The 25,119-nt window shown below is 45.7% G+C and overlaps 1 protein-coding gene across 1 annotated transcript in view; it reads left to right on the top strand.

Annotated features, from left to right (window-relative positions):
- Positions 1–25,119, top strand: part of LOC135564791 (serine/threonine-protein kinase SMG1-like) — a 137,286-nt gene that overhangs the window by 38,980 nt on the left and 73,187 nt on the right. Inside the window, 5 exon segments of the mRNA XM_065010850.1 lie at positions 19,084–19,222; positions 21,249–21,491; positions 22,593–22,751; positions 22,957–22,978; positions 23,918–24,079. Coding sequence (XP_064866922.1) covers positions 19,084–19,222; positions 21,249–21,491; positions 22,593–22,751; positions 22,957–22,978; positions 23,918–24,079 — 725 coding nt within the window.

The following is a 25,119-nucleotide window of genomic DNA, read 5'->3' as shown; positions in this document are numbered from 1 at the left end:
AGACGTGATGCATTCTGTGGTAGAAGCTGATAACATGACGTTGTGCGTTCTGTGGTAGAAGCTGATAACATGAATATAGACGTGATGCGTTCTGTGGTAGAAGCTGATAACATGAATATAGACGTTGTGCGTTCTGTGGTAGAAGCTGATAACATGAATATAGACGTTGTGCGTTCTGTGGTAGAAGCTGATAACATGGCGTGGTGCGTTCTGTGGTAGAAGCTGATAACATGAATATAGACGTTGTGCGTTCTGTGGTAGAAGCTGATAACATGAATATAGACGTGATGCATTCTGTGGTAGAAGCTGATAACATGACGTTGTGCGTTCTGTGGTAGAAGCTGATAACATGAATATAGACGTGATGCGTTCTGTGGTAGAAGCTGATAACATGACGAGGTGCGTTCTGTGGTAGAAGCTGATAACATGAATATAGACGTGATGAGTTCTGTGGTAGAAGCTGATAACATGAATATAGACGTGATGAGTTCTGTGGTAGAAGCTGATAACATGAATACAGACGTGATGCGTTCTGTGGTAGAAGCTGATAACATGAATATAGACGTGATGCGTTCTGTGGTAGAAGCTGATAACATGACGTGGTGCGTTCTGTGGTAGAAGCTGATAACATGAATATAGACGTTGTGCGTTCTGTGGTAGAAGCTGATAACATGAATATAGACGTTGTGCGTTCTGTGGTAGAAGCTGATAACATGAATACAGACGTGATGCGTTCTGTGGTAGAAGCTGATAACATGACGTGGTGCGTTCTGTGGTAGAAGCTGATAACATGACGTTGTGCGTTCTGTGGTAGAAGCTGATAACATGAATATAGACGTGATGCGTTCTGTGGTAGAAGCTGATAACATGAATATAGACGTGATGCATTCTGTGGTAGAAGCTGATAACATGAATATAGACGTGATGCGTTCTGTGGTAGAAGCTGATAACATGAATATAGACGTGGTGCGTTCTGTGGTAGAAGCTGATAACATGAATATAGACGTGATGCGTTCTGTGGTAGAAGCTGATAACATTACGTGGTGCGTTCTGTGGTAGAAGCTGATAACATGACGTGGTGCGTTCTGTGGTAGAAGCTGATAACATGAATATAGACGTGATGCGTTCTGTGGTAGAAGCTGATAACATGAATATAGACGTGATGCGTTCTGTGGTAGAAGCTGATAACATGAATATAGACGTGATGCGTTCTGTGGTAGAAGCTGATAACATGAATATAGATGTGGTGAGTTCTGTGGTAGAAGCTGATAACATGAATATAGACGTGATGCGTTCTGTGGTAGAAGCTGATAACATGAATATAGACGTGATGCGTTCTGTGGTAGAAGCTGATAACATGAATATAGACGTGGTGCGTTCTGTGGTAGAAGCTGATAACATGAATATAGACGTGGTGCGTTCTGTGGTAGAAGCTGATAACATGACGTGATGCGTTCTGTGGTAGAAGCTGATAACATGAATATAGACGTGATGCGTTCTGTGGTAGAAGCTGATAACATGAATATAGACGTGATGCGTTCTGTGGTAGAAGCTGATAACATGAATATAGACGTGATGCGTTCTGTGGTAGAAGCTGATAACATGAATATAGACGTGATGCGTTCTGTGGTAGAAGCTGATAACATGAATATAGACGTGATGCGTTCTGTGGTAGAAGCTGATAACATGAATATAGACGTGATGCGTTCTGTGGTAGAACCTAACAGAACAAACTCTGAAGCTAGATGATCAATTCACAAATGGTGTCAGGGCACAGCTGGGAGCTGAGGGTGGTCGGTAGAAGCTGGCAACAGTGAGAGACTTATTTCTGGAGAGGGTAATTTTCAAAATTAGTAGTTCGAACTGTTTGGGTATGGACCTGGAAAGTATGACATTACTTTGCAGGCTATCTCTGCTGATAACATGAATATAGACGTGATGCGTTCTGTGGTAGAAGCTGATAACATGAATATAGACGTGATGCATTCTGTGGTAGAAGCTGATAACATGAATATAGACGTGATGCGTTCTGTGGTAGAAGCTGATAACATGAATATAGACGTGATGCGTTCTGTGGTAGAAGCTGATAACATGAATATAGACGTGGTGCGTTCTGTGGTAGAAGCTGATAACATGAATATAGACGTGATGCGTTCTGTGGTAGAAGCTGATAACATTACGTGGTGCGTTCTGTGGTAGAAGCTGATAACATGACGTGGTGCGTTCTGTGGTAGAAGCTGATAACATGAATATAGACGTGATGCGTTCTGTGGTAGAAGCTGATAACATGAATATAGACGTGATGCGTTCTGTGGTAGAAGCTGATAACATGAATATAGACGTGATGCGTTCTGTGGTAGAAGCTGATAACATGAATATAGATGTGGTGAGTTCTGTGGTAGAAGCTGATAACATGAATATAGACGTGATGCGTTCTGTGGTAGAAGCTGATAACATGAATATAGACGTGATGCGTTCTGTGGTAGAAGCTGATAACATGAATATAGACGTGATGCGTTCTGTGGTAGAAGCTGATAACATGACGTGATGCGTTCTGTGGTAGAAGCTGATAACATGACGTGATGCGTTCTGTGGTAGAAGCTGATAACATGACGTGATGCGTTCTGTGGTAGAAGCTGATAACATGAATATAGACGTTGTGCGTTCTGTGGTAGAAGCTGATAACATGAATACAGACGTGATGCGTTCTGTGGTAGAAGCTGATAACATGACGAGGTGCGTTCTGTGGTAGAAGCTGATAACATGAATACAGACGTGATGCGTTCTGTGGTAGAAGCTGATAACATGAATATAGACGTGATGCGTTCTGTGGTAGAAGCTGATAACATGACGTGGTGAGTTCTGTGGTAGAAGCTGATAACATGAATACAGACGTTGTGCGTTCTGTGGTAGAAGCTGATAACATGAATATAGACGTTGTTCTGTGGTAGAAGCTGATAACATGAATACAGACGTGATGCGTTCTGTGGTAGAAGCTGATAACATGACGTGGTGCGTTCTGTGGTAGAAGCTGATAACATGACGTTGTGCGTTCTGTGGTAGAAGCTGATAACATGAATATAGACGTGATGCGTTCTGTGGTAGAAGCTGATAACATGAATATAGACGTGATGCATTCTGTGGTAGAAGCTGATAACATGAATATAGACGTGATGCGTTCTGTGGTAGAAGCTGATAACATGAATATTGCGTTCTGTGGTAGAAGCTGATAACATGAATATAGAGGTTGTGCGTTCTGTGGTAGAAGCTGATAACATGAATATAGACGTGATGCGTTCTGTGGTAGAAGCTGATAACATTACGTGGTGCGTTCTGTGGTAGAAGCTGATAACATGACGTGGTGCGTTCTGTGGTAGAAGCTGATAACATGAATATAGACGTGATGCGTTCTGTGGTAGAAGCTGATAACATGAATATAGACGTGATGCGTTCTGTGGTAGAAGCTGATAACATGAATATAGACGTGATGCGTTCTGTGGTAGAAGCTGATAACATGAATATAGATGTGGTGAGTTCTGTGGTAGAAGCTGATAACATGAATATAGACGTGATGCGTTCTGTGGTAGAAGCTGATAACATGACGTGATGCGTTCTGTGGTAGAAGCTGATAACATGACGTGATGCGTTCTGTGGTAGAAGCTGATAACATGACGTGATGCGTTCTGTGGTAGAAGCTGATAACATGACGTGATGCGTTCTGTGGTAGAAGCTGATAACATGAATATAGACGTTGTGCGTTCTGTGGTAGAAGCTGATAACATGAATACAGACGTGATGCGTTCTGTGGTAGAAGCTGATAACATGACGAGGTGCGTTCTGTGGTAGAAGCTGATAACATGAATATAGACGTGATGCGTTCTGTGGTAGAAGCTGATAACATGAATACAGACGTGATGCGTTCTGTGGTAGAAGCTGATAACATGAATATAGACGTGATGCGTTCTGTGGTAGAAGCTGATAACATGACGTGGTGCGTTCTGTGGTAGAAGCTGATAACATGAATATAGACGTTGTGCGTTCTGTGGTAGAAGCTGATAACATGAATATAGACGTTGTGCGTTCTGTGGTAGAAGCTGATAACATGAATACAGACGTGATGCGTTCTGTGGTAGAAGCTGATAACATGACGTGATGCGTTCTGTGGTAGAAGCTGATAACATGAATATAGACGTGATGCGTTCTGTGGTAGAAGCTGATAACATGACGTGGTGCGTTCTGTGGTAGAAGCTGATAACATGACGTTGTGCGTTCTGTGGTAGAAGCTGATAACATGAATATAGACGTGGTGCGTTCTGTGGTAGAAGCTGATAACATGAATATAGACGTGGTGAGTTCTGTGGTAGAAGCTGATAACATGAATATAGACGTGATGCGTTCTGTGGTAGAAGCTGATAACATGAATATAGACGTGGTGAGTTCTGTGGTAGAAGCTGATAACATGAATATAGACGTGATGCGTTCTGTGGTAGAAGCTGATAACATGAATATAGACGTGGTGCGTTCTGTGGTAGAAGCTGATAACATGAATATAGACGTGGTGCGTTCTGTGGTAGAAGCTGATAACATGAATATAGACGTGATGCGTTCTGTGGTAGAAGCTGATAACATGACGTGGTGCGTTCTGTGGTAGAAGCTGATAACATGAATATAGACGTGATGCGTTCTGTGGTAGAAGCTGATAACATGAATATAGACGTGATGCGTTCTGTGGTAGAAGCTGATAACATGAATATAGACGTGATGCGTTCTGTGGTAGAAGCTGATAACATGAATACAGACGTGGTGCGTTCTGTGGTAGAAGCTGATATCATGACGTGATGCGTTCTGTGGTAGAAGCTGATAACATGACGTGATGCGTTCTGTGGTAGAAGCTGATAACATGACGTGATGCGTTCTGTGGTAGAAGCTGATAACATGAATATAGACGTGGTGAGTTCTGTGGTAGAAGCTGATAACATGACGTGATGCGTTCTGTGGTAGAAGCTGATAACATGACGTGATGCGTTCTGTGGTAGAAGCTGATAACATGACGTGATGCGTTCTGTGGTAGAAGCTGATAAGATGACGTGATGCGTTCTGTGGTAGAAGCTGATAACATGACGTGATGCGTTCTGTGGTAGAAGCTGATAACATGACGTGATGCGTTCTGTGGTAGAAGCTGATAACATGAATATAGACGTGATGCGTTCTGTGGTAGAAGCTGATAACATGAATATAGACGTGCGTTCTGTGGTAGAAGCTGATAACATGAATATAGACGTTGTGCGTTCTGTGGTAGAAGCTGATAACATGACGTGGTGAGTTCTGTGGTAGAAGCTGATAACATGACGTGGTGCGTTCTGTGGTAGAAGCTGATAACATGAATATAGACGTGGTGCGTTCTGTGGTAGAAGCTGATAACATGACGAGGTGCGTTCTGTGGTAGAAGCTGATAACATGACGTGGTGCGTTCTGTGGTAGAAGCTGATAACATGAATATAGACGTTGTGCGTTCTGGTAGAAGCTGATAACATGAATATAGACGTGATGCATTCTGTGGTAGAAGCTGATAACATGGCGTTGTGCGTTCTGTGGTAGAAGCTGATAACATGAATATAGACGTGATGCGTTCTGTGGTAGAAGCTGATAACATGAATACAGACGTGGTGAGTTCTGTGGTAGAAGCTGATAACATGAATATAGACGTTGTGCGTTCTGTGGTAGAAGCTGATAACATGAATATAGGCGTTGTGCGTTCTGTGGTAGAAGCTGATAACATGACGTGGTGCGTTCTGTGGTAGAAGCTGATAACATGAATATAGACGTTGTGCGTTCTGTGGTAGAAGCTGATAACATGAATATAGACGTGATGCATTCTGTGGTAGAAGCTGATAACATGACGTTGTGCGTTCTGTGGTAGAAGCTGATAACATGAATATAGACGTGATGCGTTCTGTGGTAGAAGCTGATAACATGAATATAGACGTTGTGCGTTCTGTGGTAGAAGCTGATAACATGAATATAGACGTTGTGCGTTCTGTGGTAGAAGCTGATAACATGACGTGGTGCGTTCTGTGGTAGAAGCTGATAACATGAATATAGACGTTGTGCGTTCTGTGGTAGAAGCTGATAACATGAATATAGACGTGATGCATTCTGTGGTAGAAGCTGATAACATGACGTTGTGCGTTCTGTGGTAGAAGCTGATAACATGAATATAGACGTGATGCGTTCTGTGGTAGAAGCTGATAACATGACGAGGTGCGTTCTGTGGTAGAAGCTGATAACATGAATATAGACGTGATGAGTTCTGTGGTAGAAGCTGATAACATGAATATAGACGTGATGAGTTCTGTGGTAGAAGCTGATAACATGAATACAGGCGTGATGCGTTCTGTGGTAGAAGCTGATAACATGAATATAGACGTGATGCGTTCTGTGGTAGAAGCTGATAACATGACGTGGTGCGTTCTGTGGTAGAAGCTGATAACATGAATATAGACGTTGTGCGTTCTGTGGTAGAAGCTGATAACATGAATATAGACGTTGTGCGTTCTGTGGTAGAAGCTGATAACATGAATACAGACGTGATGCGTTCTGTGGTAGAAGCTGATAACATGACGTGGTGCGTTCTGTGGTAGAAGCTGATAACATGACGTTGTGCGTTCTGTGGTAGAAGCTGATAACATGAATATACGCGTGATCGTTCTGTGGTAGAAGCTGATAACATGAATATAGACGTGATGCATTCTGTGGTAGAAGCTGATAACATGAATATAGACGTGATGCGTTCTGTGGTAGAAGCTGATAACATGAATATAGACGTGGTGCGTTCTGTGGTAGAAGCTGATAACATGAATATAGACGATGCGTTCTGTGGTAGAAGCTGATAACATTACGTGGTGCGTTCTGTGGTAGAAGCTGATAACATGACGTGGTGCGTTCTGTGGTAGAAGCTGATAACATGAATATAGACGTGATGCGTTCTGTGGTAGAAGCTGATAACATGAATATAGACGTGATGCGTTCTGTGGTAGAAGCTGATAACATGAATATAGACGTGATGCGTTCTGTGGTAGAAGCTGATAACATGAATATAGATGTGGTGAGTTCTGTGGTAGAAGCTGATAACATGAATATAGACGTGATGCGTTCTGTGGTAGAAGCTGATAACATGAATATAGACGTGATGCGTTCTGTGGTAGAAGCTGATAACATGAATATAGACGTGGTGCGTTCTGTGGTAGAAGCTGATAACATGAATATAGACGTGGTGCGTTCTGTGGTAGAAGCTGATAACATGACGTGATGCGTTCTGTGGTAGAAGCTGATAACATGAATATAGACGTGATGCGTTCTGTGGTAGAAGCTGATAACATGAATATAGACGTGATGCGTTCTGTGGTAGAAGCTGATAACATGAATATAGACGTGATGCGTTCTGTGGTAGAAGCTGATAACATGAATATAGACGTGATGCGTTCTGTGGTAGAAGCTGATAACATGAATATAGACGTGATGCGTTCTGTGGTAGAAGCTGATAACATGAATATAGACGTGATGCGTTCTGTGGTAGAACCTAACAGAACAAACTCTGAAGCTAGATGGGGGGCGATCAATTCACAAATGGTGTCCAGGGCACAGCTGGGAGCTGAGGGTGGTCGGTAGCAGGCGGCAACAGTGAGAGACTTATTTCTGGAGAGGGTAATTTTCAAAATTAGTAGTTCGAACTGTTTGGGTATGGACCTGGAAAGTATGACATTACTTTGCAGGCTATCTCTGCTGATAACATGAATATAGACGTGATGCGTTCTGTGGTAGAAGCTGATAACATGAATATAGACGTGATGCATTCTGTGGTAGAAGCTGATAACATGAATATAGACGTGATGCGTTCTGTGGTAGAAGCTGATAACATGAATATAGACGTGATGCGTTCTGTGGTAGAAGCTGATAACATGAATATAGACGTGGTGCGTTCTGTGGTAGAAGCTGATAACATGAATATAGACGTGATGCGTTCTGTGGTAGAAGCTGATAACATTACGTGGTGCGTTCTGTGGTAGAAGCTGATAACATGACGTGGTGCGTTCTGTGGTAGAAGCTGATAACATGAATATAGACGTGATGCGTTCTGTGGTAGAAGCTGATAACATGAATATAGACGTGATGCGTTCTGTGGTAGAAGCTGATAACATGAATATAGACGTGATGCGTTCTGTGGTAGAAGCTGATAACATGAATATAGATGTGGTGAGTTCTGTGGTAGAAGCTGATAACATGAATATAGACGTGATGCGTTCTGTGGTAGAAGCTGATAACATGAATATAGACGTGATGCGTTCTGTGGTAGAAGCTGATAACATGAATATAGACGTGATGCGTTCTGTGGTAGAAGCTGATAACATGACGTGATGCGTTCTGTGGTAGAAGCTGATAACATGACGTGATGCGTTCTGTGGTAGAAGCTGATAACATGACGTGATGCGTTCTGTGGTAGAAGCTGATAACATGAATATAGACGTTGTGCGTTCTGTGGTAGAAGCTGATAACATGAATACAGACGTGATGCGTTCTGTGGTAGAAGCTGATAACATGACGAGGTGCGTTCTGTGGTAGAAGCTGATAACATGAATACAGACGTGATGCGTTCTGTGGTAGAAGCTGATAACATGAATATAGACGTGATCGTTCTGTGGTAGAAGCTGATAACATGACGTGGTGCGTTCTGTGGTAGAAGCTGATAACATGAATATAGACGTTGTGCGTTCTGTGGTAGAAGCTGATAACATGAATATAGACGTTGTGCGTTCTGTGGTAGAAGCTGATAACATGAATACAGACGTGATGCGTTCTGTGGTAGAAGCTGATAACATGACGTGGTGTTCTGTGGTAGAAGCTGATAACATGACGTTGTGCGTTCTGTGGTAGAAGCTGATAACATGAATATAGACGTGATGCGTTCTGTGGTAGAAGCTGATAACATGAATATAGACGTGATGCATTCTGTGGTAGAAGCTGATAACATGAATATAGACGTGATGCGTTCTGTGGTAGAAGCTGATAACATGAATATAGACGTGATGCGTTCTGTGGTAGAAGCTGATAACATGAATATAGACGTGGTGCGTTCTGTGGTAGAAGCTGATAACATGAATATAGACGTGATGCGTTCTGTGGTAGAAGCTGATAACATTACGTGGTGCGTTCTGTGGTAGAAGCTGATAACATGACGTGGTGCGTTCTGTGGTAGAAGCTGATAACATGAATATAGACGTGATGCGTTCTGTGGTAGAAGCTGATAACATGAATATAGACGTGATGCGTTCTGTGGTAGAAGCTGATAACATGAATATAGACGTGATGCGTTCTGTGGTAGAAGCTGATAACATGAATATAGATGTGGTGAGTTCTGTGGTAGAAGCTGATAACATGAATATAGACGTGATGCGTTCTGTGGTAGAAGCTGATAACATGACGTGATGCGTTCTGTGGTAGAAGCTGATAACATGACGTGATGCGTTCTGTGGTAGAAGCTGATAACATGACGTGATGCGTTCTGTGGTAGAAGCTGATAACATGACGTGATGCGTTCTGTGGTAGAAGCTGATAACATGAATATAGACGTTGTGCGTTCTGTGGTAGAAGCTGATAACATGAATACAGACGTGATGCGTTCTGTGGTAGAAGCTGATAACATGACGAGGTGCGTTCTGTGGTAGAAGCTGATAACATGAATATAGACGTGATGCGTTCTGTGGTAGAAGCTGATAACATGAATACAGACGTGATGCGTTCTGTGGTAGAAGCTGATAACATGAATATAGACGTGATGCGTTCTGTGGTAGAAGCTGATAACATGACGTGGTGCGTTCTGTGGTAGAAGCTGATAACATGAATATAGACGCAGCGTTCTGTGGTAGAAGCTGATAACATGAATATAGACGTTGATGCGTTCTGTGGTAGAAGCTGATAACATGAATACAGACGTGATGCGTTCTGTGGTAGAAGCTGATAACATGACGTGATGCGTTCTGTGGTAGAAGCTGATAACATGAATATAGACGTGATGCGTTCTGTGGTAGAAGCTGATAACATGACGTGGTGCGTTCTGTGGTAGAAGCTGATAACATGACGTTGTGCGTTCTGTGGTAGAAGCTGATAACATGAATACAGACGTGATGCGTTCTGTGGTAGAAGCTGATAACATGACGTGATGCGTTCTGTGGTAGAAGCTGATAACATGAATATAGACGTGATGCGTTCTGTGGTAGAAGCTGATAACATGACGTGATGCGTTCTGTGGTAGAAGCTGATAACATGACGTGGTGCGTTCTGTGGTAGAAGCTGATAACATGAATATAGACGTGATGCGTTCTGTGGTAGAAGCTGATAACATGAATATAGACGTGATGCGTTCTGTGGTAGAAGCTGATAACATGAATATAGACGTGATGCGTTCTGTGGTAGAAGCTGATAACATGAATATAGACGTGATGCGTTCTGTGGTAGAAGCTGATAACATGAATATAGACGTGATGAGTTCTGTGGTAGAAGCTGATAACATGACGTGATGCGTTCTGTGGTAGAAGCTGATAACATGAATATAGACGTGATGCGTTCTGTGGTAGAAGCTGATAACATGAATATAGACGTGATGCGTTCTGTGGTAGAAGCTGATAACATGAATATAGACGTGATGCGTTCTGTGGTAGAAGCTGATAACATGAATATAGACGTGGTGCGTTCTGTGGTAGAAGCTGATAACATGACGAGGTGCGTTCTGTGGTAGAAGCTGATAACATGACCTGATGCGTTCTGTGGTAGAAGCTGATAACATGAATATAGACGTGGTGCGTTCTGTGGTAGAAGCTGATAACATGAATATAGACGTGGTGAGTTCTGTGGTAGAAGCTGATAACATGAATATAGACGTGATGCGTTCTGTGGTAGAAGCTGATAACATGAATATAGACGTGGTGAGTTCTGTGGTAGAAGCTGATAACATGAATATAGACGTGATGCGTTCTGTGGTAGAAGCTGATAACATGAATATAGACGTGGTGCGTTCTGTGGTAGAAGCTGATAACATGAATATAGACGTGGTGCGTTCTGTGGTAGAAGCTGATAACATGAATATAGACGTGATGCGTTCTGTGGTAGAAGCTGATAACATGACGTGGTGCGTTCTGTGGTAGAAGCTGATAACATGAATATAGACGTGATGCGTTCTGTGGTAGAAGCTGATAACATGAATATAGACGTGATGCGTTCTGTGGTAGAAGCTGATAACATGAATATAGACGTGATGCGTTCTGTGGTAGAAGCTGATAACATGAATACAGACGTGGTGCGTTCTGTGGTAGAAGCTGATATCATGACGTGATGCGTTCTGTGGTAGAAGCTGATAACATGACGTGATGCGTTCTGTGGTAGAAGCTGATAACATGACGTGATGCGTTCTGTGGTAGAAGCTGATAACATGAATATAGACGTGGTGAGTTCTGTGGTAGAAGCTGATAACATGACGTGATGCGTTCTGTGGTAGAAGCTGATAACATGACGTGATGCGTTCTGTGGTAGAAGCTGATAACATGACGTGATGCGTTCTGTGGTAGAAGCTGATAAGATGACGTGATGCGTTCTGTGGTAGAAGCTGATAACATGACGTGATGCGTTCTGTGGTAGAAGCTGATAACATGACGTGATGCGTTCTGTGGTAGAAGCTGATAACATGAATATAGACGTGATGCGTTCTGTGGTAGAAGCTGATAACATGAATATAGACGTGCGTTCTGTGGTAGAAGCTGATAACATGAATATAGACGTTGTGCGTTCTGTGGTAGAAGCTGATAACATGACGTGGTGAGTTCTGTGGTAGAAGCTGATAACATGACGTGGTGCGTTCTGTGGTAGAAGCTGATAACATGAATATAGACGTGGTGCGTTCTGTGGTAGAAGCTGATAACATGACGAGGTGCGTTCTGTGGTAGAAGCTGATAACATGACGTGGTGCGTTCTGTGGTAGAAGCTGATAACATGAATATAGACGTTGTGCGTTCTGTGGTAGAAGCTGATAACATGAATATAGACGTGATGCATTCTGTGGTAGAAGCTGATAACATGACGTGATGCGTTCTGTGGTAGAAGCTGATAACATGAATATAGACGTGATGCGTTCTGTGGTAGAAGCTGATAACATGAATACAGACGTGGTGAGTTCTGTGGTAGAAGCTGATAACATGAATATAGACGTTGTGCGTTCTGTGGTAGAAGCTGATAACATGAATATAGACGTTGTGCGTTCTGTGGTAGAAGCTGATAACATGACGTAGGTGCGTTCTGTGGTAGAAGCTGATAACATGAATATAGACGTTGTGCGTTCTGTGGTAGAAGCTGATAACATGAATATAGACGTGATGCATTCTGTGGTAGAAGCTGATAACATGACGTTGTGCGTTCTGTGGTAGAAGCTGATAACATGAATATAGACGTGATGCGTTCTGTGGTAGAAGCTGATAACATGAATATAGACGTTGTGCGTTCTGTGGTAGAAGCTGATAACATGAATATAGACGTTGTGCGTTCTGTGGTAGAAGCTGATAACATGACGTGGTGCGTTCTGTGGTAGAAGCTGATAACATGAATATAGACGTTGTGCGTTCTGTGGTAGAAGCTGATAACATGAATATAGACGTGATGCATTCTGTGGTAGAAGCTGATAACATGACGTTGTGCGTTCTGTGGTAGAAGCTGATAACATGAATATAGACGTGATGCGTTCTGTGGTAGAAGCTGATAACATGACGAGGTGCGTTCTGTGGTAGAAGCTGATAACATGAATATAGACGTGATGAGTTCTGTGGTAGAAGCTGATAACATGAATATAGACGTGATGAGTTCTGTGGTAGAAGCTGATAACATGAATACAGACGTGATGCGTTCTGTGGTAGAAGCTGATAACATGAATATAGACGTGATGCGTTCTGTGGTAGAAGCTGATAACATGACGTGGTGCGTTCTGTGGTAGAAGCTGATAACATGAATATAGACGTTGTGCGTTCTGTGGTAGAAGCTGATAACATGAATATAGACGTGATGCGTTCTGTGGTAGAAGCTGATAACATGAATACAGACGTGATGCGTTCTGTGGTAGAAGCTGATAACATGACGTGGTGCGTTCTGTGGTAGAAGCTGATAACATGACGTTGTGCGTTCTGTGGTAGAAGCTGATAACATGAATATAGACGTGATGCGTTCTGTGGTAGAAGCTGATAACATGAATATAGACGTGATGCATTCTGTGGTAGAAGCTGATAACATGAATATAGACGTGATGCGTTCTGTGGTAGAAGCTGATAACATGAATATAGACGTGATGCGTTCTGTGGTAGAAGCTGATAACATGAATATAGACGTGGTGCGTTCTGTGGTAGAAGCTGATAACATGAATATAGACGTGATGCGTTCTGTGGTAGAAGCTGATAACATTACGTGGTGCGTTCTGTGGTAGAAGCTGATAACATGACGTGGTGCGTTCTGTGGTAGAAGCTGATAACATGAATATAGACGTGATGCGTTCTGTGGTAGAAGCTGATAACATGAATATAGATGTGGTGAGTTCTGTGGTAGAAGCTGATAACATGAATATAGACGTGATGCGTTCTGTGGTAGAAGCTGATAACATGAATATAGACGTGATGCGTTCTGTGGTAGAAGCTGATAACATGACGTGATGCGTTCTGTGGTAGAAGCTGATAACATGACGTGATGCGTTCTGTGGTAGAAGCTGATAACATGACGTGATGCGTTCTGTGGTAGAAGCTGATAACATGAATATAGACGTTGTGCGTTCTGTGGTAGAAGCTGATAACATGAATACAGACGTGATGCGTTCTGTGGTAGAAGCTGATAACATGACGAGGTGCGTTCTGTGGTAGAAGCTGATAACATGAATATAGACGTGATGCGTTCTGTCTAGAAGCTGATAACATGAATACAGACGTGATGCGTTCTGTGGTAGAAGCTGATAACATGAATATAGACGTGATGCGTTCTGTGGTAGAAGCTGATAACATGACGTGGTGCGTTCTGTGGTAGAAGCTGATAACATGAATATAGACGTTGTGCGTTCTGTGGTAGAAGCTGATAACATGAATATAGACGTTGTGCGTTCTGTGGTAGAAGCTGATAACATGAATACAGACGTGATGCGTTCTGTGGTAGAAGCTGATAACATGACGTGATGCGTTCTGTGGTAGAAGCTGATAACATGAATATAGACGTGATGCGTTCTGTGGTAGAAGCTGATAACATGACGTGGTGCGTTCTGTGGTAGAAGCTGATAACATGACGTTGTGCGTTCTGTGGTAGAAGCTGATAACATGAATACAGACGTGATGCGTTCTGTGGTAGAAGCTGATAACATGACGTGATGCGTTCTGTGGTAGAAGCTGATAACATGAATATAGACGTGATGCGTTCTGTGGTAGAAGCTGATAACATGACGTGATGCGTTCTGTGGTAGAAGCTGATAACATGACGTGGTGCGTTCTGTGGTAGAAGCTGATAACATGAATATAGACGTGATGCGTTCTGTGGTAGAAGCTGATAACATGAATATAGACGTGATGCGTTCTGTGGTAGAAGCTGATAACATGAATATAGACGTGATGAGTTCTGTGGTAGAAGCTGATAACATGACGTGATGCGTTCTGTGGTAGAAGCTGATAACATGAATATAGACGTGATGCGTTCTGTGGTAGAAGCTGATAACATGAATATAGACGTGATGCGTTCTGTGGTAGAAGCTGATAACATGAATATAGACGTGATGCGTTCTGTGGTAGAAGCTGATAACATGAATATAGACGTGGTGCGTTCTGTGGTAGAAGCTGATAACATGACGAGGTGCGTTCTGTGGTAGAAGCTGATAACATGACCTGATGCGTTCTGTGGTAGAAGCTGATAACATGAATATAGACGTGGTGCGTTCTGTGGTAGAAGCTGATAACATGAATATAGACGTGGTGAGTTCTGTGGTAGAAGCTGATAACATGAATATAGACGTGATGCGTTCTGTGGTAGAAGCTGATAACATGAATATAGACGTGGTGAGTTCTGTGGTAGAAGCTGATAACATGAATATAGACGTGATGCGTTCTGTGGTAGAAGCTGATAACATGAATATAGACGTGGTGCGTTCTGTGGTAGAAGCTGATAACATGAATATAGACGTGGTGCGTTCTGTGGTAGAAGCTGATAACATGAATATAGACGTGATGCGTTCTGTGGTAGAAGCTGATAACATGACGTGGTGCGTTCTGTGGTAGAAGCTGATAACATGAATATAGACGTGATGCGTTCTGTGGTAGAAGCTGATAACATGAATATAGACGTGATGCGTTCTGTGGTAGAAGCTGATAACATGAATATAGACGTGATGCGTTCTGTGGTAGAAGCTGATAACATGAATACAGACGTGGTGCGTTCTGTGGTAGAAGCTGATATCATGACGTGATGCGTTCTGTGGTAGAAGCTGATAACATGACGTGATGCGTTCTGTGGTAGAAGCTGATAACATGACGTGATGCGTTCTGTGGTAGAAGCTGATAACATGAATATAGACGTGGTGAGTTCTGTGGTAGAAGCTGATAACATGACGTGATGCGTTCTGTGGTAGAAGCTGATAACATGACGTGATGCGTTCTGTGGTAGAAGCTGATAACATGACGTGATGCGTTCTGTGGTAGAAGCTGATAAGATGACGTGATGCGTTCTGTGGTAGAAGCTGATAACATGACGTGATGCGTTCTGTGGTAGAAGCTGATAACATGACGTGATGCGTTCTGTGGTAGAAGCTGATAACATGAATATAGACGTGATGCGTTCTGTGGTAGAAGCTGATAACATGAATACAGACGTGGTGAGTTCTGTGGTAGAAGCTGATAACATGAATATAGACGTGCGTTCTGTGGTAGAAGCTGATAACATGAATATAGACGTGCGTTCTGTGGTAGAAGCTGATAACATGAATATAGACGTTGTGCGTTCTGTGGTAGAAGCTGATAACATGACGTGGTGAGTTCTGTGGTAGAAGCTGATAACATGACGTGGTGCGTTCTGTGGTAGAAGCTGATAACATGAATATAGACGTGGTGCGTTCTGTGGTAGAAGCTGATAACATGACGAGGTGCGTTCTGTGGTAGAAGCTGATAACATGACGTGGTGCGTTCTGTGGTAGAAGCTGATAACATGAATATAGACGTTGTGCGTTCTGTGGTAGAAGCTGATAACATGAATATAGACGTGATGCATTCTGTGGTAGAAGCTGATAACATGACGTTGTGCGTTCTGTGGTAGAAGCTGATAACATGAATATAGACGTGATGCGTTCTGTGGTAGAAGCTGATAACATGAATACAGACGTGGTGAGTTCTGTGGTAGAAGCTGATAACATGAATATAGACGTTGTGCGTTCTGTGGTAGAAGCTGATAACATGAATATAGACGTTGTGCGTTCTGTGGTAGAAGCTGATAACATGACGTGGTGCGTTCTGTGGTAGAAGCTGATAACATGAATATAGACGTTGTGCGTTCTGTGGTAGAAGCTGATAACATGAATATAGACGTGATGCATTCTGTGGTAGAAGCTGATAACATGACGTTGTGCGTTCTGTGGTAGAAGCTGATAACATGAATATAGACGTGATGCGTTCTGTGGTAGAAGCTGATAACATGAATATAGACGTTGTGCGTTCTGTGGTAGAAGCTGATAACATGAATATAGACGTTGTGCGTTCTGTGGTAGAAGCTGATAACATGACGTGGTGCGTTCTGTGGTAGAAGCTGATAACATGAATATAGACGTTGATGCGTTCTGTGGTAGAAGCTGATAACATGAATATAGACGTGATGCATTCTGTGGTAGAAGCTGATAACATGACGTTGATGCGTTCTGTGGTAGAAGCTGATAACATGAATATAGACGTGATGCGTTCTGTGGTAGAAGCTGATAACATGACGAGGTGCGTTCTGTGGTAGAAGCTGATAACATGAATATAGACGTGATGAGTTCTGTGGTAGAAGCTGATAACATGAATATAGACGTGATGAGTTCTGTGGTAGAAGCTGATAACATGAATATAGACGTGATGAGTTCTGTGGTAGAAGCTGATAACATGAATATAGACGTGATGAGTTCTGTGGTAGAAGCTGATAACATGACGAGGTGCGTTCTGTGGTAGAAGCTGATAACATGACGTGGTGCGTTCTGTGGTAGAAGCTGATAACATGAATATAGACGTTGTGCGTTCTGTGGTAGAAGCTGATAACATGAATATAGACGTGATGCATTCTGTGGTAGAAGCTGATAACATGACGTTGTGCGTTCTGTGGTAGAAGCTGATAACATGAATATAGACGTGATGAGTTCTGTGGTAGAAGCTGATAACATGAATATAGACGTGATGAGTTCTGTGGTAGAAGCTGATAACATGACGAGGTGCGTTCTGTGGTAGAAGCTGATAACATGACGTGGTGCGTTCTGTGGTAGAAGCTGATAACATGAATATAGACGTTGTGCGTTCTGTGGTAGAAGCTGATAACATGAATATAGACGTGATGCATTCTGTGGTAGAAGCTGATAACATGACGTTGTGCGTTCTGTGGTAGAAGCTGATAACATGAATATAGACGTGATGCGTTCTGTGGTAGAAGCTGATAACATGAATACAGACGTGGTGAGTTCTGTGGTAGAAGCTGATAACATGAATATAGACGTTGTGCGTTCTGTGGTAGAAGCTGATAACATGACGTGGTGCGTTCTGTGGTAGAAGCTGATAACATGAATATAGACGTTGTGCGTTCTGTGGTAGAAGCTGATAACATGAATATAGACGTGATGCATTCTGTGGTAGAAGCTGATAACATGACGTGGTGCGTTCTGTGGTAGAAGCTGATAACATGACGTGATGCGTTCTGTGGTAGAAGCTGATAACATGAATATAGAGTGATGAGTTCTGTGGTAGAAGCTGATAACATGAATATAGACGTGATGAGTTCTGTGGTAGAAGCTGATAACATGAATATAGACGTGATGAGTTCTGTGGTAGAAGCTGATAACATGAATATAGACGTGATGAGTTCTGTGGTAGAAGCTGATAACATGAATATAGACGTGATGAGTTCTGTGGTAGAAGCTGATAACATGAATATAGACGTGATGCGTTCTGTGGTAGAAGCTGATAACATGAATATAGACGTGATGAGTTCTGTGGTAGAAGCTGATAACATGAATATAGACGTGATGAGTTCTGTGGTAGAAGCTGATAACATGAATATAGACGTGGTGCGTTCTGTGGTAGAAGCTGATAACATGAATATAGACGTGATGAGTTCTGTGGTAGAAGCCGTTGCTGATTTAAACATTATTTTTTAAATTCTTATGCAATGTTGACATTCCTCTTTCCCCTCTGTCTCCTCTCATCTCCCTCTCCTTTCACCTCTCCTCCCAAATGTCCGTCTGTTCCTTTCTCCTCTCTCTCCTCCCATCTCTCTCTCCTCCCCTACGTCCGTCCCTTCCTTTCTCCTCTCTCTCCTCCCATCTCCCTCTCCTTTCACCTCTCCTCCCCTACGTCCGTCCCTTCCTTTCTCCTCTCTCTCCTCCCATCTCCCTCTCCTTTCACCTCTCCTCCCCTACGTCCGTCCCTTCCTTTCTCCTCTCTCTCCTCCCATCTCCCTCTCCTTTCACCTCTCCTCCCCTACGTCCGTCCCTTCCTTTCTCCTCTCTCTCCTCCCATCTCCCTCTCCTTTCACCTCTCCTCCCCTACGTCCGTCCCTTCCTTTCTCCTCTCTCTCCTCCCATCTCCCTCTCCTTTCACCTCTCCTCCCCTACGTCCGTCCCTTCCTTTCTCCTCTCTCTCCTCCCATCTCCCTCTCCTTTCACCTCTCCTCCCCTACGTCCGTCCCTTCCTTTCTCCTCTCTCTCCTCCCATCTCCCTCTCCTTTCACCTCTCCTCCCCTACGTCCGTCCGTTCCTTACTCCTCCCATCTCTCTCTCATCTCCTCCCTCCATCCCCCCAGTCAAGGTGAAGGTGTGCCCCTGCTCCCGGGAGAGAAGAAGGAGATCGAGGAGCTTCTCCCAGAATGCACCAGTGAGGAGGACAAGGAGAACATCTTCAGCATCCTGGGTCAGGCCATGTGTCGACCTGCTGGAATACAGGTGTGTGTGTTCATGAGGAATGAATTAGTAACTATTGTTTTAGTATGTACACATCTCGTACTTTCTCCCAGTGTTCTGAACAGATCGTAGTTCATCCAGGATAGAAGTTTAGAACTGAGTCTACATGGAACTGCGTAACTCAGGGGCTTGGTATGTGTCTGCCTCTTTCCATGTATCTCTCTACCTCTTTTAGTCTCTCTAGTCTTGGTTCCTGACTCTCTACCTCTTTTAGACTCTATAGTCTTGATTCCTGAGTCTTGATTCCTGACTGTCTCTACCTCTTAGTCTCTAGTCTTGATTCCTGACTGTCTCTATCTCTTTTAGTCTCTCTAGTCTTGATTCCTGACTGTCTCTATCTCTTTTAGTCTCTCTAGGCTTGATTCCTGACTGTCTCTATCTCTTTTAGTCTCTCTAGTCTTGATTCCTGACTCTATAGTCTTTCCTTGATTCCTGACTGTCTCTACCTCTTTTATTCTCGAGGATCACCCAACCTGATAGACTGTAACTGTAATTATGATCCACGTCACAAAAAGTATAATGAAAAATAAAGATAACCATCTTGGCGTTAACTGGAGTTTAGAAGACTGAGCGATGAGGAATGAATGAGTGTCAGGTATTGGCTATGGAGGCAATGTTTCTAAAATGCCTTGGCACTAGATTTTAGATTTTTTTATCAATTTTGAAAATCTGAAATAATGTATGTGCTGTAAAGAAATCCAATCAGCACCTTTACAAAGTCTGAACCAGCGAACAGCGTTCAGACAAACCCCTCCCAGAATAAAGGCTGTTGGTGTTCCTTCTATTTACATGTTAGTGACGTTTACCAGGTCGAATGGAATGTTGTCAGGAAAGTATTCCAACCCTGTATAGACTTGGTACAATTCTAGAATTACGCGGCTCTTGGCAGGTCTGGGTTTGGGATTCACCATCTGCCTGCTCATAACTCCCCACCCCCCCTCTCTCTCTCTCTCCCCCACCCCCTTTCTCTCTCTCTCCCCCTGCCCCTTTCTCTCTCTCTCCCCCTGCCCCCTTTCTCTCTCTCTCCCTCCTGCCCCCTTTCTCTCTCTCTCCCTCCTGCCCCCTTTCTCTCTCTCTCCCCCTGCCCCCTTTCTCTCTCTCTCCCCCTGCCCCCTTTCTCTCTCTCTCTCCCCCTGCCCCCTTTCTCTCTCTCTCCCCCTGCCCCTTTCTCTCTCTCTCTCCCCCTGCCCCCCTTTCTCTCTCCCCCTGCCCCCTTTCTCTCTCTCTCCCCCTGCCCCCTTTCTCTCTCTCTCCCCCGCCCCCTTTCTCTCTCTCTCCCCGCCCCTTTTCTCTCTCTCTCCCCCTGCCCCCTTTCTCTCTCTCTCCCCCACCCCCTTTCTCTCTCTCTCCCCCACCCCCTCTCTCTCTCTCCCCCACCCCCTTCTCTCTCTCTCTCTCCCACCCCCTTCTCTCTCTCTCCCTCTCTCTCTCCCCCACCCCCTCTCTCTCTCCCCCTCCCCCTCTCTCTCTCCCCCTCTCTCTCTCCTCTCTCTCTCTCTCCCCCATCCCCCTCTCTCTCCCCCCTCCTCTCTCTCTCTCCCCCCCTCTCTCTCTCTCTCTCTCCCCCTCCTCTCTCTCTCTCTCTCTCGCCCCTCCTCTCTCTCTCTCTCTCTCTCTCGCCCCTCTCTCTCTCTCTCTCTCCCCCCTCTCTCTCTCCCTCTCTCTCTCCCCTCTCTCTCTCGCCCTCCTCTCTCTCTCTCTCGCCTCTCTCTCTCTCCCTCTCTCTCGCCCCCTCTCTCTCTCTCTCTCTCTCTCTCTCGCCCTCTCTCTCTCTCTCTCTCTCTCTCTCGCCCTCGCCCTCTCTCTCTCTCTCGCCCTCTCTCTCTCTCTCGCCCTCTCTCTCTCTCTCTCGCCCTCTCTCTCTCTCTCTCGCCCCTCTCTCTCTCTCTCTCTCGCCCCCTCTCTCTCTCTCTCTCTCTCGCCCCCTCTCTCTCTCTCTCTCTCTCGCCCCTCTCTCTCGCCCCCTCTCTCTCTCTCTCTCTCCCCCACCCCCTCTCTCTCCCTCCAGGATGAGGACATGGCCCTGCAGCAGGAGGATGAGGAGGAGGATGACATGGTGGATGTGATCTGGAGACAGCTACTCTCTGCCTGTCCCTGGCTGGAGGAGCAGGTGGAGGGGGTCCAGGGTGGGGGTAGTGGGGTGATGGAGGGTCTGATCCGGGTCTGGAGGAGGGTGGTGGACAGGATCTTCAGTCTCTACAGGGTCTCCTGCGGTGCCTACTTCACCTTCCTCAAACTCAACGCTGGACAGGTGGGTGGAACTCACTCTCTCTCCAGGGGGACTGGGATTGGCAGGGGGACTGGGATTGGCAGGGGGACTGGGATTGGCAGGGGGACTGGGATTGGCAGGGGGTACTGGGACTGGCAGGGGGGACTGGGACTGGCAGGGGACTGGGGGTACTGGGACTGGCAGGGGGACTGGGACTGGCAGGGGGACTGGGACTGGCAGGGCGTACTGGCAGGGGGGGACTGGGACTGGCAGGGGGGGGGACTGGGACTGGGACTGGCAGGGCGTACTGGGACTGGCAGGGGGACTGGGACTGGCAGGGGGTACTGGGACTGGCAGGGGGACTGGGACTGGCAGGGGGACTGGGACTGGCAGGGGGACTGGGACTGGCAGGGGGTACTGGCAGGGCGGACTGGGACTGGCAGGGGACTGGGACTGGCAGGGGGTACTGGCAGGGGACTGGCAGGGGGACTGGGACTGGCAGGGCCTACTGGGACTGGCAGGGGGACTGGGACTGGCAGGGGTACTGGGACTGGCAGGGGGACTGGGACTGGCAGGGGGACTGGGACTGGCAGGGGACTGGGACTGGCAGGGGGTACTGGCAGGGCGTACTGGGACTGGCAGGGGGACTGGGACTGGCAGGGGGTACTGGCAGGGGGACTGGGACTGGCAGGGCCTACTGGGACTGGCAGGGGGACTGGGACTGGCAGGGGGGACTGGGACTGGCACGGGGACTGGCAGGGGGGACTGGCAGGGGGACTGGGACTGGCAGGGGACAGGCAGGGGGACTGGGACTGGCAGGGGGAACAGGCAGGGGGACTGGGACTGGCAGGGGAACAGGCAGGGGGGACTGGGACTGGCAGGGCGTACTGGGACTGGCAGGGGGGACTGGGACTGGCAGGGGGGACTGGGACTGGCAGGGCCTACTGGGACTGACAGGGCGTACTGGGACTGGCAGGGGGGACTGGGACTGGCAGGGGGTACTGGGACTGGCAGGGGGTACTGGGACTGGCAGGGGGACTGGGACTGGCAGGGGACTGGCAGGGGTATTGGGACTGGCAGGGGTACTGTACATCCACCCATCTCTTCCTCCATCCCTCCATGTCTCTCTTCTTCCTCTGTCAGGTTCCCATCGATGAGGATGACCCCAAGCTGCTGCTGACCAATCAGAACAGCAAGCAGAGTAACGACGATATCATCGTCATGGCGACGCTGCGGTTGCTACGGCTGCTGGTGAAGCACGCCGGGGAGCTGAGGGAGGGGCTTGAGCTTGGGCTCGCCTCAGCCCCCACCGCCCCTGGAGAGGTAACACACACAGACCCCCACTGGCCCCTAGAGAGGTAACACACTGACCCCCACTGGCCCCTAGAGAGGTAACACACTGACCCCCACTGGCCCCGAGAGAGGTAACACACTGACCCCCACTGGCCCCTAGAGAGGTAGCACACACTGACCCCCACTGGCCCCTAGAGAGGTAGCACACACACAGACCACCACCGGCCCCTGGAGAGGTAACACACTGACCCCCACTGGCCCCTGGAGAGGTAACACACACTGACCCCCACTGGCCCCTAGAGAGGTAACACACTGACCCCCACTGGCCCCTAGAGGTAACACACTGACCCCCACTGGCCCCTGGAGAGGTAAAACGCACTGACCCCCACTGGCCCCTAGAGAGGTAGCACACAGACCTGTCTCCTGCTAATTCAACCCCTCTCCCCCTCCAGCTGTTCTCTCTCTCCCCTCCAGCTGTTCTCTCTCCCCCTCCAGCTGTCCTGTCTCCTGCTAATTCAACCCCTCTCCCCTCCAGCTGTTCTCTCTCCTGTCTCCTGCTAATTCTCCCCTCCCCTCTCCCCTCCAGCTGTTCTCTCTCCCCTCCAGCTGTTCTCTCTCCCCCTCCAGCTGTTCTCTCCCCTCCAGCTGTCCTGTCTCCTGCTAATTCAACCCCTCTCCCCTCCAGCTGTTCTCTCTCCTGTCTCCTGCTAATTCAACCCCTCTCCCCTCCAGCTGTTCTGTCTCCTGCTAATTCAACCCCTCTCCCCTCCAGCTGTTCTCTCTCCTGCTAATTCAACCCCTCTCCCCTCCAGCTGTTCTGTCTCCTGCTAATTCAACCCCTCTCCCCTCCAGCTGTTCTGTCTCCTGCTAATTCAACCCCTCTCCCCTCCAGCTGTTCTGTCTCCTGCTAATTCAACCCCTCTCCCCTCCAGCTGTTCTGTCTCCTGCTAATTCAACCCCTCTCCCCTCCAGCTGTTCTGTCTCCCCTCCAGCTGTTCTCCCCTCCTGTCTCCTGCTAATTCAACCCCTCTCCCCCTCCAGCTGTTCTCTCTCCTGTCTCCTGCTAATTCAACCCCTCTCCCCTCCAGCTGTTCTCTCTCCTGTCTCCTGCTAATTCAACCCCTCTCCCCTCCAGCTGTTCTGTCTCCTGCTAATTCAACCCCTCTCCCCTCCAGGCATCATCCCCCAGCTGTTCTCTCGTCTGAACCATCCAGAGGCTTACATCAGACAGAGTATCTGTAGTCTGCTGTGTCGCGTTGCCCAGGACTCACCACACCTCATCCTGTACCCTGCTATAGTCGGATCACTGTCTCTGGGAGGAGAGGCCCAGCACGCAGGTACACACACACACACACACACACACACACACACACACACACACTAGAGGTCGACCGATTGATTAGGGCCGATTTCAAGTTTTCATAATCAATCATTTGCATTTTTGGATGCCGATTCTGGTCGGTTACATTGCACTCCACGAGTAGACTGTGTGGCAGGCTGAACACCTGTTAAAAAACAATCTTCACATAATCACTAGTTAACTCCACATGGTTGATGATATTACTAGTGTAACTAGCTTGTCCTGCGTTGCATATAATTAATGCAGTGCCTGTTAATTTATCAGTGAATCACAGCCTACCTCACCAAACGGGGGATGATTTAACAAAAGCACAATTGTTGCACAAATGTACCTAAACATCAATGTACCTAAACATCAATGTACCTAAACATCAATGTACCTAAACATCAATGTACCTAAACATCAATGTACCTAAACATCAATGTACCTAACGATAAACATCAATGTACCTAAACATCAATGTACCTAACGATAAACATCAATGTACCTAACGATAAACATCAATGTACCTAAACATCAATGTACCTAAACATCAATGTACCTAAACATCAATGTACCTAACGATAAACATCAATGTACCTAACGATAAACATCAATGTACCTAAACATCAATGTACCTAACGATAAACATCAATGTACCTAAACATCAATGTACCTAAACATCAATGTACCTAACGATAAACATCAATGTACCTAAACATCAATGTACCTAACGATAAACATCAATGTACCTAACGATAAACATCAATGTACCTAAACATCAATGTACCTAACGATAAACATCAATGTACCTAAACATCAATGTACCTAACGATAAGCATCAATGTACCTAACGATAAGCATCAATGTACCTAACGATAAGCATCAATGTACCTAAACATCAATGTACCTAACGATAAACATCAATGTACCTAACGATAAACATCAATGTACCTAACGATAAACATCAATGTACCTAACGATAAACATCAATGTACCTAACGATAAACATCAATGTACCTAACGATAAACATCAAT

The sequence above is a fragment of the Oncorhynchus nerka genome, linkage group LG26, assembly GCF_034236695.1.
Source record: "Oncorhynchus nerka isolate Pitt River linkage group LG26, Oner_Uvic_2.0, whole genome shotgun sequence".
Taxonomy (NCBI): Eukaryota; Metazoa; Chordata; class Actinopteri; order Salmoniformes; family Salmonidae; genus Oncorhynchus; species Oncorhynchus nerka.
Note: the sequence above shows the minus strand (reverse complement) of the source record. Positions and strands in the feature narration are given on the sequence as shown.